The following is a 13,444-nucleotide window of genomic DNA, read 5'->3' as shown; positions in this document are numbered from 1 at the left end:
GTTCCAGTCTGCCTGAAACTTTACGTGTATGACTGGAAATCAGCCCTCATCACATCTTTAGGTCAAATATACATTCAGTCATATCGCCACCTGGTGGATGGTCAGGAAGTGCTGCATATCTAGCCTGTAAATGCTCCAATCTGCCTGAAATTTTACATGTGCGATCAGACACCGTCCCTGGTGGCATTCACAGACAAGACGCATGAAAATTTACCTCACAACCATACCTAAGGTACAACAGGAAGTCAGCCATTTTGAATTATGTCTCAATTGTTGGACCATTTTGTACCAATTTTTGCACTTTTTCAAAAGCTATAAACTCAAACAGGGTTACTCAAAGTTATAAAAGTGCTCCACAAAAGTCTGAGGGTGTGGAAATGGCGACTGGCAGAATATCAGCAATTCGCCATGAAACAGGAAGTGCTGTCTGACTGGCCTGTACATGCTCCAATCTGCCTGAAACTTGACGTGTGATCTGAGTCCGGCCGTCATTCCATCCATAGCCCGAAATGCACTCTCAGTCGCAGCACCACCTGGTGGACATGCTTGGATTTGCTGACCAGTAAGGATGTGAGAACCTGAACAACGCTGCTTCCAGCTTCAATTTTTACTGGTTTTTATGGCATCTTCTGTGGTCCTTTATAGGTGTCTATTTGGTAAAGAGAAATTGAATGTAAACTTTGAGCTGACGTGCAAAACATCAACAATATACTCTAAAGACAAAGGTAAATATAAGAGTAGCTTGTGTGTCCAAACTTAAGATTATTTCAATATGTGGGTTAATAAAGATGAAAAAGAAATTAAATCATGTAAAGCAACAACTCAAACATGAAGGAATAACCAACCGCATCGGAATCACCACCTGCTGGTAGCAGCAGTTCAGCAGCACTAAAAGGAAGTGAGCTAATAGAAACAGGAAGTAGTTTTTTATGTGATGTGATCAGAGTAAGAATCAGAGCATCAATCCTCTTAATCCTGAATCTTGAATTTCACAAACCAGCTTCATCCTTGAGTTTACAAAAATATTAACATGTTTGCTTCTGTTTTTTGGGTCGAGTTCTGTATTTTTAAAGGTTGATTTTTACTGTACTTGGAGGTTAAAGTACAGCTGTGTGTAGGTTCTTGTTTGCATTTTGTGCTTGTTTGCAGTTTCACAAAGAATGAAATACTTTGCTGATTAAATTCTGTCAAACACAACAACCTGCCTGTTCCTTGGAGGATCTAATGCTGGAGAACATGATGGTAAGCTGAATAATACAATGTCTGCAACCACTTTTAGTGACTGAATGCTCTGTTGTGCACTCAGTTCATCAGAAACTCGCTTTAATTATTCCAGGTTAGCATCAACGAAATCTAGCTCACAAACTGATGCACAGCTGAAGATTTAATGTGTCAGAATGATGTTAGGAAGCTTTCTGTTGGTTTCTAGGAGGATAAATGAGGACTGAACATCAGCTGCTGCATGTGACTCCAGAAAAACTGTCATTCTGGTGTGTTGCTCTAAAGAGGCATCAGATTTTACAGTTTTTATCTGTGTTTTGGAGAAACGGTGCATGAGTGTTAGGATTTATCTGGATTTTTACAGTAATTTATTAGAATCTGCTGTGATTCTGAACTTATTTATTCAGGTTTTGGAGTTTATTCATCACCTGTCTGTAAAATAAGGGAAACCGATGGACAAAATAAACTTTAACGTGCAAATGGAAGGAATGAGGAGCCAGAGTTGCTGCTATTTCCAATGAAGCTGCATCGTCTATAAATAAAACATGTCGTGGTTCATGTTGACACACATTAGAACATGTAAATGAGAGCAGAAGAAGAACGTTCCATCACAGCTTCCATCTGTCTGCTGCTCGGTGTGTGGGATGTCGGAGGCCACCTGAACGCAGCACGGACTCACCTGCCTCCCCAGGTGAGCTGAATGAGTGTGACGAGCTGCTGGAGGTGCAGCTGTGATATAAAAGCAGAGCAGCTGCAGCTCCAGCTCACAGCTTCTGTCTGCAGCAGCCTCCTCACTGCTGATCAACCTGCTGGAGCTGAACTCTGTGGCCTCGGCTTCTTCTCACAGCTGGACATGCTGCTGGAATCTGTTCTCAGGTGAGCTGCTGCGCTTCATGCTGCAGGTGGGCTTCCATGTGCTGCTATTTACAGGCTGCTTTCTGCTCTCCACAGGGTCTCCTGGATCTGCTTCCTGCTCCTCAGCTCTGGAGCTTGTTACCCTTTTCTAAGTAAAGGTGAGTCTGCAGACATGTTGACCTGAAGCAGCTTTAAATGAAGCCCAACGTGTCTGAAGGCAGCTCCAGCAGCTGGATGTGGATTTATTTAGCTGCTGGTGTCCACATGAGTGGATCAGAGCCGTGAACATGTTGGTTTGTGTCTGGATTCAGGTCAAACAGGTTCTGGAGGAGCTGGTGGAGGAACTGGAGGAGGAGCTGGCTCTGGTGGTTCTGGGGGATTTGGTGGTTCTGGAGGCTCTGGGGGATCTGGTGGTTCAGGAGGCTCTGGTTTCTTCAGCAGTTCTTTGCCCTTTGGATCTGCAGGATTTACTCCTTTGATCAACTACCCACAGGGGTTCTCCTACGATATAAATGACTTGAGACCAAGGTTTGTCCGTCTCCCAGACCCCTCAGTCTGGATCCCTGATAACATTCCCACCGACCCCTTCCCATTGGTTGTTCGTGGTCCTACGTCCTACATCGTCCAGTCCAGTAACGGCTACCAGCGAGCCAGAGAACTCCTCTCCCACTCTAAATACTCCCCAGATGACTTTGGCCCGTTTTACTCTCCGGTGAACCCAGGAGATCCCAGCCAAGGACCTGGAACAGGAACTGGAACCAAGGTCTAAGGAGGTAAGAAGCAGCTGGAACATGGAGTGTAGAAGAAGCTGCTGGTTCAGGGACTAACTGCTGTGTTTCTTTGTTTCTGCAGGTGGAACTGATCAGCAGAACCTCCAAGAAACTACGAAGTAACCTCTAATAAACCTAAAGTAAACCATGAATTTGAGTTTGTGTCCTTAAACTCCATTGATGATTTAAACTGGTTTAGTCTGACTTTAAACAGCTGGTTTTCTTTAAAGGATCTTGAAGCAATGTTTCAATAAATCTGGCTGCTGTAGTTTAAAACTTGCTGGAGCATCTCAGGTGTTTCTCCTGCATCTTGGCTCAGAGGGATAATTGAGGCTGATCTGGAACTTGTTTAGGACCAAATGTAGCATAATTAAAGCAACTGAGGGTAAAGTGACTAAAGCATGTTGTGTAGACCGGTGTTCCCACTGATGCTGACCATTAAATACTAGAATCCACCTCCCTTGATTAGGGTACTATCAGCTAAATTTAATAAATCTGAATTTTGTCCCTCGCCTAAAGTTTAGTTTGGCTTCAAGAGAACAATCGCTTGATCTTGGAAAATGGTTTGTCCCCACCTCCCCCACCTGACACCAGGTAGTGGCAGATTCTCTTCCACCAAGTGTGCTGCAAATGGCTATTGGATGAATTGTCACATGACCAGGTGGGAGTAATCACTGCTTTTTTTTTTTTTTTGCCTTCCGTAAAGGGCTTGACACTGCCACTACTACAGCCTTAAGATTGTCCGTTTTTGGGGTTAAAGACAGAAATTAAACAAATCAAACATGAAGGAACAACTAACTGCGTTGGAAGCACCACCTGCTGGTAGCAGCACTAAATGGAAGTGAGCAAATAGAAACAGGATGTTTTAGATGTGATCAGAGTGAGAATCAGAGCATTAATGAACCTTAAAGTTCACAAACCGGCTTCATCCTTGAGTTTACAATCATATTAACCGGTTTCTTTGTCAGTGGTAAGTTTGCTTTGGACATGGTTGTAGTCTTGCAGCTAGCATTAGCATTTAGAGGAGTTTGGAGAGTTTATAAGTGTAGTTTCCTTGCCTCTATGTTTTTGTTTTTGTTTTTTTTTTTAGCAGTCGGCACTAGGTATTGAGCATCTTGCACTAGCTAACTAGTAGCATCAGCACTGGTCCCTACCTGGAGCATCTCCTAAACAGGCCTGGGTCAGTTGAACATAGCAGTGCTGTTTAGATTGTGTAGGAGCAGTGTGAACTGGTACTAGGAGGATGAATCTGGGACACCAGAGTTCACCGTCTAGCCTCCTGGAGGTGTTGTGGGACTAAATAGGAGAAACAATGTTGAAGGGAGGTTTCCACCTGATGACCCCCAGAGATGTGTTAGGAATCACTGCTCACTGGTGTGTATAATGATGGGTCAGGGATCCCAGGTCCTTCATTGAGTGCACATCCTCTTTGTTTGGAGCACAAGTGTCTTGTGTTTAAACTAATTTGTTTCTGTTTCTTGTGTTGAGTTCAGTACATTTAATGGTTGATTTTTTTTTTTTTTTTACAGTACTTGGAGGTTGAAGTACAGCTGTGTATGTAGGTGTTCACTGTCACATTTGAGTATTATGTTCCTTGACATAACTTTAAGCATCTGTTCAGTAATCTTTTCTCTATAACTCTACTAGAGATCTTACATAGTACTCTTAAAGGTACTCGTTTGCATTTTGTGCTTGTTTGAGGTTTTACAAAGAAATATTTTCCTGATTAAATTCTGTCAAGCAACAACCTGCCTGTTCCTTGGAGGATCTAATGCTGGGGAACATGATTTTAAGCTTAACAATACAATGTCTGCAACAACTTTTAGTGATTACAACAAACTAACCTTGATGAAGTTGCTGCAACATGTGGACTAACTGTGTCTTCTTGGGACCATCTTACCTTCTTTTTGACTATTGCAATTCCTTACTATCAGGATGTCCCACTAGCTCTCTCAAACATCTACAGTTGTTCCAGTTGTCACTGCAGCCAGAGTACTGATGGGCGTTAGTGTAACCAAGTATCAATTTGTCCCTCTTTCAATAACAACAAACAAAGATGAGTTCAGATGCAAATGTACTCGGCAGGAATTTGTTCTGGGTCTGGCAGTAGTATGCTGCCTAAGCCCAATAAAATAAAAAGATTTTATGGACTGGAACGTACCTTTCCTTTAAATCAGTGTCTGTTTGTTTAACTCAAATTATGTTCTTTCATGTTAGTGACACAAGCACACAAACAACAACAAAAAAATATTAACAATAATAATAAAATAAACCCTCTTCAGCTTCAATATAAATGATCTAACTTAGTCCTGCAAAACAAATGGTTGCCAACAATATAAATGAAATATCCCAACTCAGAACCTTGTAAAATGTCTCTTTTCAATCAGTCTCTTTGCAATGTTTATCAAAAGTAAACCAGTCCTTTTACTCTGGGGTAATGAGCAGTCACTACTCTTCACAAATTGTGGTGATCCACAATTTGGTATTTCTGAATAAAGAAAAAAAATCTCAGCAAAGGAAACAAAATTTGGGTACCCAAAAAAAAATATTGTAGCGCTCTATAGGAAGAAAAGTTTGTGTTTCTGATACTCAAGTTGTCCATGAGCAGAGCTGAGTGATGGCTGGCGACAAGTCCTGGGGCACAGCGGTCTCTGCCTGACTCCTGTCCACCAGCACGGTGCACTTCACAATGTTAGCAGATCGCTAGCTAGCCTCTCGGTCCACTCTCCACTAGCAGGAAAAAATGTAAGTGGTGACTTGATGTGAAAGACGGCTAGTAGAGACTGGCTACAGCTCGGCCATGTCTCCTCCCCTCTCAGTATTATTCAAGTGCTAAAGTTTTAAACTATGTACAGTGTATACAACATTGAACATACATAAGCAACAAAATCATTACAGTGACTCATTTATAAACCTGTTTGCTGTTAGCTTTCAGCTATGAATTAGCGGTTAGCTCGCGATTAGCATCTAACACCAAAAAAATGCACATTTGCACCTTCATGCTTACACATACACCAGCAACCTCTTTTTTTTTCAACACAAGCACAGTCACATAGCATCATTATATGTGCTCACCTAGCAGGAAACAATATAAGTGGTGACTTGAAGTGAAAGACGGCTAGTAGAGACTGGCTACAGCTCGGCCATGTCTTCTCCCCTCTCAGCATTATTCAAGCGCTACCCGAGAACTCTCCCGCTCTGAGGTCGCTGCTCTGCAACGTAAAGCAGAGCTTACTGTTGTGACTCTTAAAGAGACAGTGTGCCTATTGACACTGAATAACAGGCTGGCTAGATAACCACTGGGTTACATTAGCAAGACAGATCATATTTCTTCTCTACTGGTTTCTCTTCATTGGTTTCCTGTGAAATCTAGAATAGAATTCAAAATCCTTCTTCTGACATATAAAGCTCTTAACAACCAATCTCCATCATATCTTAAAGACCTGATAGTACCATATTATCCTAGCAGAACTCTTCACTCTCAGACTGCAGGCTTACTTGTTGTTCCTAGAATCTTTAAAAGTAGAATGGGAGGCAGAGCCTTCAGTTATCAGCTCCTCTCCTGTGGAACCAGCTCCCAGTTTGGGTTCGGGAGGTGGACACCCTCTCTATTTTTAAGACCAGGCTTAAAACCTTCTGTTTTGATGAATCTTATAGTTAGGGCTGACTGGGTGACCCTGAGGGGGTGAGCTGGAGTCTTCCTCTTGGACGTCCCTTAGTTCTGCCCCTAGTTCTGCTGCTACAGGCCTCGGCTGCTGGAGAACCTCTCTGGATGCACTGAGCCCTTCTCTAACTACCTTTATATTTAATATATATACCATTATTGCATTACACTCACTCTGTTTCTCCCGTGTCCTTTCTCTGAGTGTCCCTGGTCTCAGAGCTGGATGCTTCAGATGTGTGGTTGTTCTCCCACCAACCGGCCTAGTCTCCATCATGTCCACTGTGGGATTCTGCTGCTGACCTTCCTCCAGTTCACTGCTTCCAGCTGCCCATTTCCACCAGTCTACTCTGCATCACCCTTACTATACCTGATAAGCTCATCTACATACTGTTTGAATTTCACTACCAGCTATATATATATAGTATATTTAATGCCAGAGCCGTACACCATAACAGCAAACTTATGAATCAGTTTCAGTGTTGGCTTCTACTTCGTATGTATCATCTAGCTTATCATGCATGTATTGAATTGTGTGTTACATGTTCCTTGTTCCCTTTCCTCCTCTTCTCCCATCCCTTCCTCTCTCCCTCTACCCCTGTTTAGATGCCTTCTTTGCACAGCTGACCTTTGTATCACCCCAATGAAGAACCTAAAACAAACAAGTCCAGGATCAGGGAACGTAAGAAATCACATAAAGTAACATCAAATTACAACCCACTGTAAAAGAAACACGGTTTACAATAATACATTTTTTTAAATACAAATAGTTTTGTGAAATACACCATTTTTTAAAGGGACCATAACAGAATGAATGAATGATGAACTTGTCTTCAATGTAGAAATATTTTGAAGAGTTCTTCAAGAATCCATGATGGGAACACACAGGATATCTGGAGATCTTACCGCTGAATGAACTCCAACGTCTGTTTAAAGGTTGACTGGACTCTTTACACTTTCAGTCCTGAACATCCAGAGCCATGACTCAATCAATCCTACCTGTAGCAGACAGAGATGGATAAAAGTACAGTTTACAGACAGAGAAACTGTGTTTAGTTCACATACAAGTATCTCATGAACACAAACATCTCCAGTAGGTATAGAAGAGTAAACTTTCCACTTTATGTTTATGTAGATTAGGATTTCTTATGTAGATTAGGATTGTTGTTGTCTTTTTGTTTTTATCTTATGTTTGTATCCTAAATTTTTAGCTTTAGTTTTCACGTTTTAGGGTTAGAGAGAAATGTAATTTCAGTTCTCTGTATGTGTACACATGTAGCACAACCGACAATAAAGCTGACTTTGACTTTAAAATAATGTAAAGTATACCTTTAGCTATCTACAGTTCTGCTCTTTTGTATAATTATGATAAAAATGAGAGTTCTAGCAGGTACAGTGAGTATTCTGGAACATTTCTACTTTATTCTTTAAGGACTGGTAGAGTCGTGGTGCCTTCAGTGTCCTGTAAAAGACAGTTTTATTCCACATTAGTGCAGTTCTTAATGTGATGAACATGTAGACCCTCTGAGGTTCTGTGTGCATCTTTAATCTGATTAATGTGACACTTAAAGGCTGAAAACTTGCAAAATACTGCTTTGCATCTGAAGAAAGCTTACTTGAATGACACATTAAACAAACTAGGGATAGACCTATTATTGGCCTGGCCTAATATCAGGGCAAGTATTCGGCATTTTTCTGATAATCTGCATCGTTATTCGTACTAACTAATTATCTCTAAATTAAATTCACTCAGGTCTGATGCAGCCTCCTCTCTTTGTGGTCTCAGAAACATCTCTTTAGCAAAAACTAAACAAGAAGGCAAGCTGCCATGCTAACAGCTAGCAGCTAAGTCAGGAAGCAGCCACAGATGAACCCGGAACAGAGTCTGGAAAACAATAACTAATAAGGCTTTAGGATCTGGACCTGAGTGGACAATACAAGAGATAAAACAGGACGAAACTGCAGCAGACAAACTGATGGATCTGAACCAATCGATCGATCGGTAAACAGAGAGAACGTCGTAGCTTCCTGTGATGCTCTGATGTCGTCGCTCCTGTTGTCAGGAGGTGCCTCAATAATGAAGAAACCCAGTTATTAATGTCAGGTTCCTGCTTTTAAATGCTGGAAACTATAACATTTAATGTGTATCAGTGGAAAATATTGGTTATGGGTTTTTCTGTTATGTTCTTACTCACATGCAAGGCGGCAAAATGACAAAATGCAATCAGCAGTTAGCTAACTATTAAGCTAGCTAACTGAAAAAAACACCACCACTAATGCAGCAAAATATACTGTGCATAAAATGTGTTGCTATTAGGTGATATTAGCAGGTTTAATATATGTGTTAATGGACTAAAGTAAGGCTTATATATTGTCTAAAAAGAAATCAAATTAAAATGTCTAAACTAGATCTATAAGCAAAAAGTAATGTTTAGAAAATTTTCAAACACCACATGACAAACTCACTTTAACCATTCCAAGTTAGCATAAGTAAAACCTAGCTCACAAACTGATGCACAGCTGAAGATTTAATGTGTCAGAATGATGTTAGGAAGCTTTCTGTCGGTTTCTAGGAGGATAAATGAGGACTGAACATCAGCTGCTGCATGTGACTCCAGAAAAACTGTCATTCTGGTTTGTTGCTCTAAAGAGGCATCAGATTTTACAGTTTTTAACTGTGTTTTGGAGAAACGGTGCATGAGTGTTAGGATTTACTTGGATTTTTACAGTAATTTATTAGAATCTGCTGTGATTCTGAACTTATTTATTCAGGTTTTGGAGTTTATTCATCACCTGTCTGTAAAATAAGGAAACCGATGGACAAAATAAACTTTAACGTGCAAATGGAAGGAATGAGGAGCCAGAGTTGCTGCTATTTCCAATGAAGCTGCATCGTCTATAAATAAAACATGTCATGGTTCATGTTGACACACATTAGAACATGTAAATGAGAGCAGAAGAAGAACGTTCCATCAGAGCTTCCATCTGTCTGCTGCTCGGTGTGTGGGATGTCGGAGGCCACCTGAACGCAGCACGGACTCACCTGCCTCCCCAGGTGAGCTGAATGAGTGTGACGAGCTGCTGGAGGTGCAGCTGTGATATAAAAGCAGAGCAGCTGCAGCTCCAGCTCACAGCTTCTGTCTGCAGCAGCCTCCTCACTGCTGATCAACCTGCTGGAGCTGAACTCTGTGGCCTCGGCTTCTTCTCACAGCTGGACATGCTGCTGGAATCTGTTCTCAGGTGAGCTGCTGCGCTTCATGCTGCAGGTGGGCTTCCATGTGCTGCTATTTACAGGCTGCTTTCTGCTCTCCACAGGGTCTCCTGGATCTGCTTCCTGCTCCTCAGCTCTGGAGCTTGTTACCCTTTTCTAATTAAAGGTGAGTCTGCAGACATGTTGACCTGAAGCAGCTTTAAATGAAGTTCAACGTGTCTGAAGGCAGCTCCAGCAGCTGGCTGTGGATTTATTTAGCTGCTGGTGTCCACATGAGTGGATCAGAGCCGTGAACATGTTGGTTTGTGTCTGGATTCAGGTCAAACAGGTTCTGGAGGAGCTGGTGGAGGAACTGGAGGAGGAGCTGGCTCTGGTGGTTCTGGGGGATCTGGTGGTTCTGGAGGCTCTGGGGGATCTGGTGGTTCAGGAGGCTCTGGTTTCTTCAGCAGTTCTTTGCCCTTTGGATTTGCAGGATTTACTCCTTTGATTAACTACCCACAGGGGTTCTCCTACGATATAAATGACTTGAGACCAAGGTTTGTCCGTCTCCCAGACCCCTCAGTCTGGATCCCTGATAACATTCCCACCGACCCCTTCCCATTGGTTGTTCGTGGTCCTACGTCCTACATCGTCCAGTCCAGTAATGGCTACCAGCGAGCCAGAGAACTCCTCTCCCACTCTAAATACTCCCCAGATGACTTTGGCCCGTTTTTCTCTCCGGTGAACCCGGGAGATCCCAGCCAAGGACCTGGAACAGGAACTGGAACCAAGGTCTAAGGAGGTAAGAAGCAGCTGGAACATGGAGTGTAGAAGAAGCTGCTGGTTCAGGGACTGACTGCTGTGTTTGTTTCTGCAGGTGGAACTGATCAGCAGAACCTCCAAGAAACTACAAAGTGATCTTTAATAAACCTAAAGTAAACCATGAATCTGAGTTTGTCTGACTTTTGCTGTACTGATGGCGTTTAAGTGTCTCAACCTGAAAAGGGTAAAAGTTTGCTAACTGGATGAGAACAGCCTGTAATGAGGCTGAAACTGTCAAACCAACATTGCTGCTCTGCAGTATCTCTGAATTACCAACTGGCTCAGTGTGAAACTGACTCTAGATCTGGAATCAATGGAGTATAATTGGGCAACTGAGGGAACAAATGAGGTTCACGTTCTGCAGCTGCTTTTAAAAGATTAGCAGACCAGCGTCTACTATAGACTAGCTGTGCCAAAGAGCACTGACCAAGACTTCTTCCTTAGTTTCTTGTATCCTGAAGGACAGCTTAGTTTGTGTGTAAAGCAAAACCCTACATTTGGGTGCTTCAGTAGAAAGCAACTAGACTTTGAAATTTCATCTTTGTATCTAAGGGGCTTCTTCAGTTCTCAAGCTTTAAGACCCTAAAAGTGTTCTACGGCTATTCTAATGACTTGAGACTCTACACAAGGCAATGCTGAACAGATGGCATTTACTACATGTCGCTTGTGAGGAAGCTTTATTCTGCCAGATTTGACCCCAAGAACCCAGTTTCTTGGTGTCTTATGGTAGCTTTCTACTGCAGGAACTCGGTGTGAATGTTTACAGGATTGACTGTTTTCAAGCGATGCAGTATCAGCTTCATGCTAACTTGGAGTGACCAAACCAGTTACTGGATGAAGCTATGTAGGAAATGGAACAGTGGAGGTCTGATAGCCTACAGGCCATCTAAAGGGTAGAATAAAGTTCATTCTCCAGGTTCCTCTGAGTCTTTATGCCCATATAGGCTGTTCAAGAGAACTCCAGAGAACCTGGTCTTGGGCTTTTCCTTCCAGTTGGGTCAGGTGTAACTCAGCCTGATGTCCGTCTGTAGGTTCCTTTGTCAGATATTTTTTGGACGTTGTCGTCTCTTATGAGAGTTCCATGTCTGGGTTTGTCACTGATTTTCATAAATCATCTTCTTCCAATTTTCTCCATATACTGATATTTCCTGCATTTTCAACCATAGATATCTGGTTTCTGATCCTATCTGCCCAGTGTATTTTGAGGATCTTTCAGTTGTTGATGAAGGTCTGCATTTCAGTAATGTCCTGGTTCCTCTGAGTCTTTATGCCCTTATAGGTTGTTAACAAAGGACCTCCAGAGAACTTGAGCTTTTCCTTCCAGCTGGTCCAGGTATACACAAACCTTATGATGTCCATTTGTAGATCATTTTGCCAGGTGTCCTTCGGCCTCTTTTCTTACCTGGAGGGTTCCACCCCAGGCTTTGTCTGGTGGTGTTTGTTACTGATTTTGAAAAACTATCTGCTTCCAATTTGTTTACCTACTGGTATTTACTGTGTTTTTGACCATAGATGTTGTTGTTACCAATCCTATCCACTCAGAGTATCTTGAGGATCTTTTCAGTTGTTGAAGGTCTGTACTGTAGTAAAGTCCAGGTACCTCTGAGTAGTTCTGAAAAACAGCTGTGCAGAACTCGAAGCTGAATAGTTTACTCCTGAGAAGATGAGTTTGGTTTTATCCACCACACAGACTGACATAGACTTCCTTTGTTTCGGACCTTACTTAGAATTGGAGGTACGTCTAGAAACTGTTTGTTTTGGTCACTTAATCCGACAATATTAGCATAAAAAAATTAGTCTCTGATTCTTTTTTTTAACGAGTTATTGTTCTTTTAGTTTTGTTAAATTGTCGATAGGAAAAATCACAGAAAAAAGTATTAATTTACATGTTAATAGTCGAAAAACAACTGAAAAACCAGGTAAATAATGTCCTAATTTAAAAAAATCTACAAATGGTAATTTATTCTTTTACAATGTGTGACCATAAAGTTCTACTCTTTTACTGTATTTCAGTCTGCAAAAATGTCAGTATTTGACAAGTGTTTTCCATCATTTTCACAGTTTTTACAGTTTTGTGAAGGTAACAATATTCCATAAATTTTTATGTATTTTTTCTGGTACTTTTGCTGTCAGACTTTGACTCACTTCTGATTTTCTTTCTAGGACACACTATATCTACCCTGAAGAAGGCATTTTTTCTGCCCTAAGACAGTTCCGAAAGAGGCCCTCGTGCTCAGAACGAGAAAAGTTGTAAATTCCAATGCGGTTAATTGAGTTATGAAAATACAATAAAAGATATTAAAAACACACCATTTCTTATCATGCAGAACTCCTTATTTTTCACTGTGGAGGTTCAGAAAAGCAGAAATCCTTCACCAAAAATAATGTGAACTGTTCAGCTTTCATGTCTGTATTTTCTGCTCTCTGCAGGCAGAAAGGAATAAAACGATCTTTTGTTTCCAACCATCTGTTTTTAGGAGCTTTGTCACTTGGTTCTGGATAATCCTTCAGGGATAATTCTAAACAGCTTAAAGCAACAGAAGTGTTTCACGAGACAAAAGAAGAACAAGCATATCAGGAAGCTTCAAACAAATATGTCAAACTCTTAAAAACACATTTATTCACAATATTTTGATGCTGAACCTTCATCTGGTGAATGGTTTGTGACCAGAGAGGACATCGCTGTAACTCTGCAGAAGGGTTTGAACCATTTACAATAACATACAGGAAGTTAGAAAACACTCCATATATAATAGCAACAGTCATCAAATTACACTCAGTCCCTATTTAAGGTGGTTTTCCTTTATTCTAAAACATTAGTTAGATGAAGATCAAGCACCAAGATGTCAAGAATAAATGCATATTTGCAAATTAAGCAGATCATTCACACAGCTGGTGGAATGAGAGGGGAAAAAGCTCTTATTC

General features: G+C 41.4%; 2 protein-coding genes across 3 annotated transcripts; both read left to right on the top strand.

Moving 5' to 3' along the window:
• Nucleotides 1-1,897: 1,897 nt before the first annotated feature.
• LOC111582279 (ATP-dependent RNA helicase A-like) lies at nucleotides 1,898-2,998 on the top strand. 2 transcript variants are annotated; one of them, XM_055004830.1, is made up of 5 exons: nucleotides 1,898-2,097; nucleotides 2,173-2,234; nucleotides 2,388-2,456; nucleotides 2,502-2,849; nucleotides 2,929-2,998. In XM_055004830.1, exons 1-4 carry the CDS (start codon nucleotides 1,922-1,924, stop codon nucleotides 2,843-2,845), a joined length of 651 nt encoding a protein of 216 aa, XP_054860805.1. In that variant the 5' UTR covers nucleotides 1,898-1,921; the 3' UTR covers nucleotides 2,846-2,849; nucleotides 2,929-2,998. The 2 variants fall into 2 exon arrangements, with proteins under 2 accessions (XP_054860805.1, XP_023146653.2); XM_023290885.2 differs by having other exon boundaries at nucleotides 2,388-2,849.
• Nucleotides 2,999-9,556: 6,558 nt separating this feature from the next.
• Nucleotides 9,557-10,644, top strand: LOC111582274 (ATP-dependent RNA helicase A-like). The gene is made up of 4 exons (XM_023290878.2): nucleotides 9,557-9,747; nucleotides 9,823-9,884; nucleotides 10,038-10,499; nucleotides 10,575-10,644. Exons 1-3 carry the CDS (start codon nucleotides 9,572-9,574, stop codon nucleotides 10,493-10,495), a joined length of 696 nt encoding a protein of 231 aa, XP_023146646.2. The 5' UTR covers nucleotides 9,557-9,571; the 3' UTR covers nucleotides 10,496-10,499; nucleotides 10,575-10,644.
• Nucleotides 10,645-13,444: the final 2,800 nt, after the last annotated feature.

The sequence above is a fragment of the Amphiprion ocellaris genome, chromosome 18, assembly GCF_022539595.1.
Source record: "Amphiprion ocellaris isolate individual 3 ecotype Okinawa chromosome 18, ASM2253959v1, whole genome shotgun sequence".
Classification (NCBI taxonomy): Eukaryota; Metazoa; Chordata; class Actinopteri; family Pomacentridae; genus Amphiprion; species Amphiprion ocellaris.
The sequence above is the reverse complement of the archived record's forward strand: the minus strand, read 5'-3'. Positions and strand labels throughout refer to the sequence as shown.

Coding starts and splice junctions, on each gene's coding strand:
- LOC111582279 (XM_023290885.2), top strand. CDS start 1,922: ATGAGTGTGACGAGCTGCTGGAGGTGCAGCTGTGATATAAAAGCAGAG. Junction 2,098..2,172: donor CTGCTGGAATCTGTTCTCAG/GTGAGCTGCTGC, acceptor TGCTCTCCACAG/GGTCTCCTGGATCTGCTTCC. Junction 2,235..2,387: donor TTACCCTTTTCTAAGTAAAG/GTGAGTCTGCAG, acceptor GTCTGGATTCAG/GTCAAACAGGTTCTGGAGGA.
- LOC111582274 (XM_023290878.2), top strand. CDS start 9,572: ATGAGTGTGACGAGCTGCTGGAGGTGCAGCTGTGATATAAAAGCAGAG. Junction 9,748..9,822: donor CTGCTGGAATCTGTTCTCAG/GTGAGCTGCTGC, acceptor TGCTCTCCACAG/GGTCTCCTGGATCTGCTTCC. Junction 9,885..10,037: donor TTACCCTTTTCTAATTAAAG/GTGAGTCTGCAG, acceptor GTCTGGATTCAG/GTCAAACAGGTTCTGGAGGA.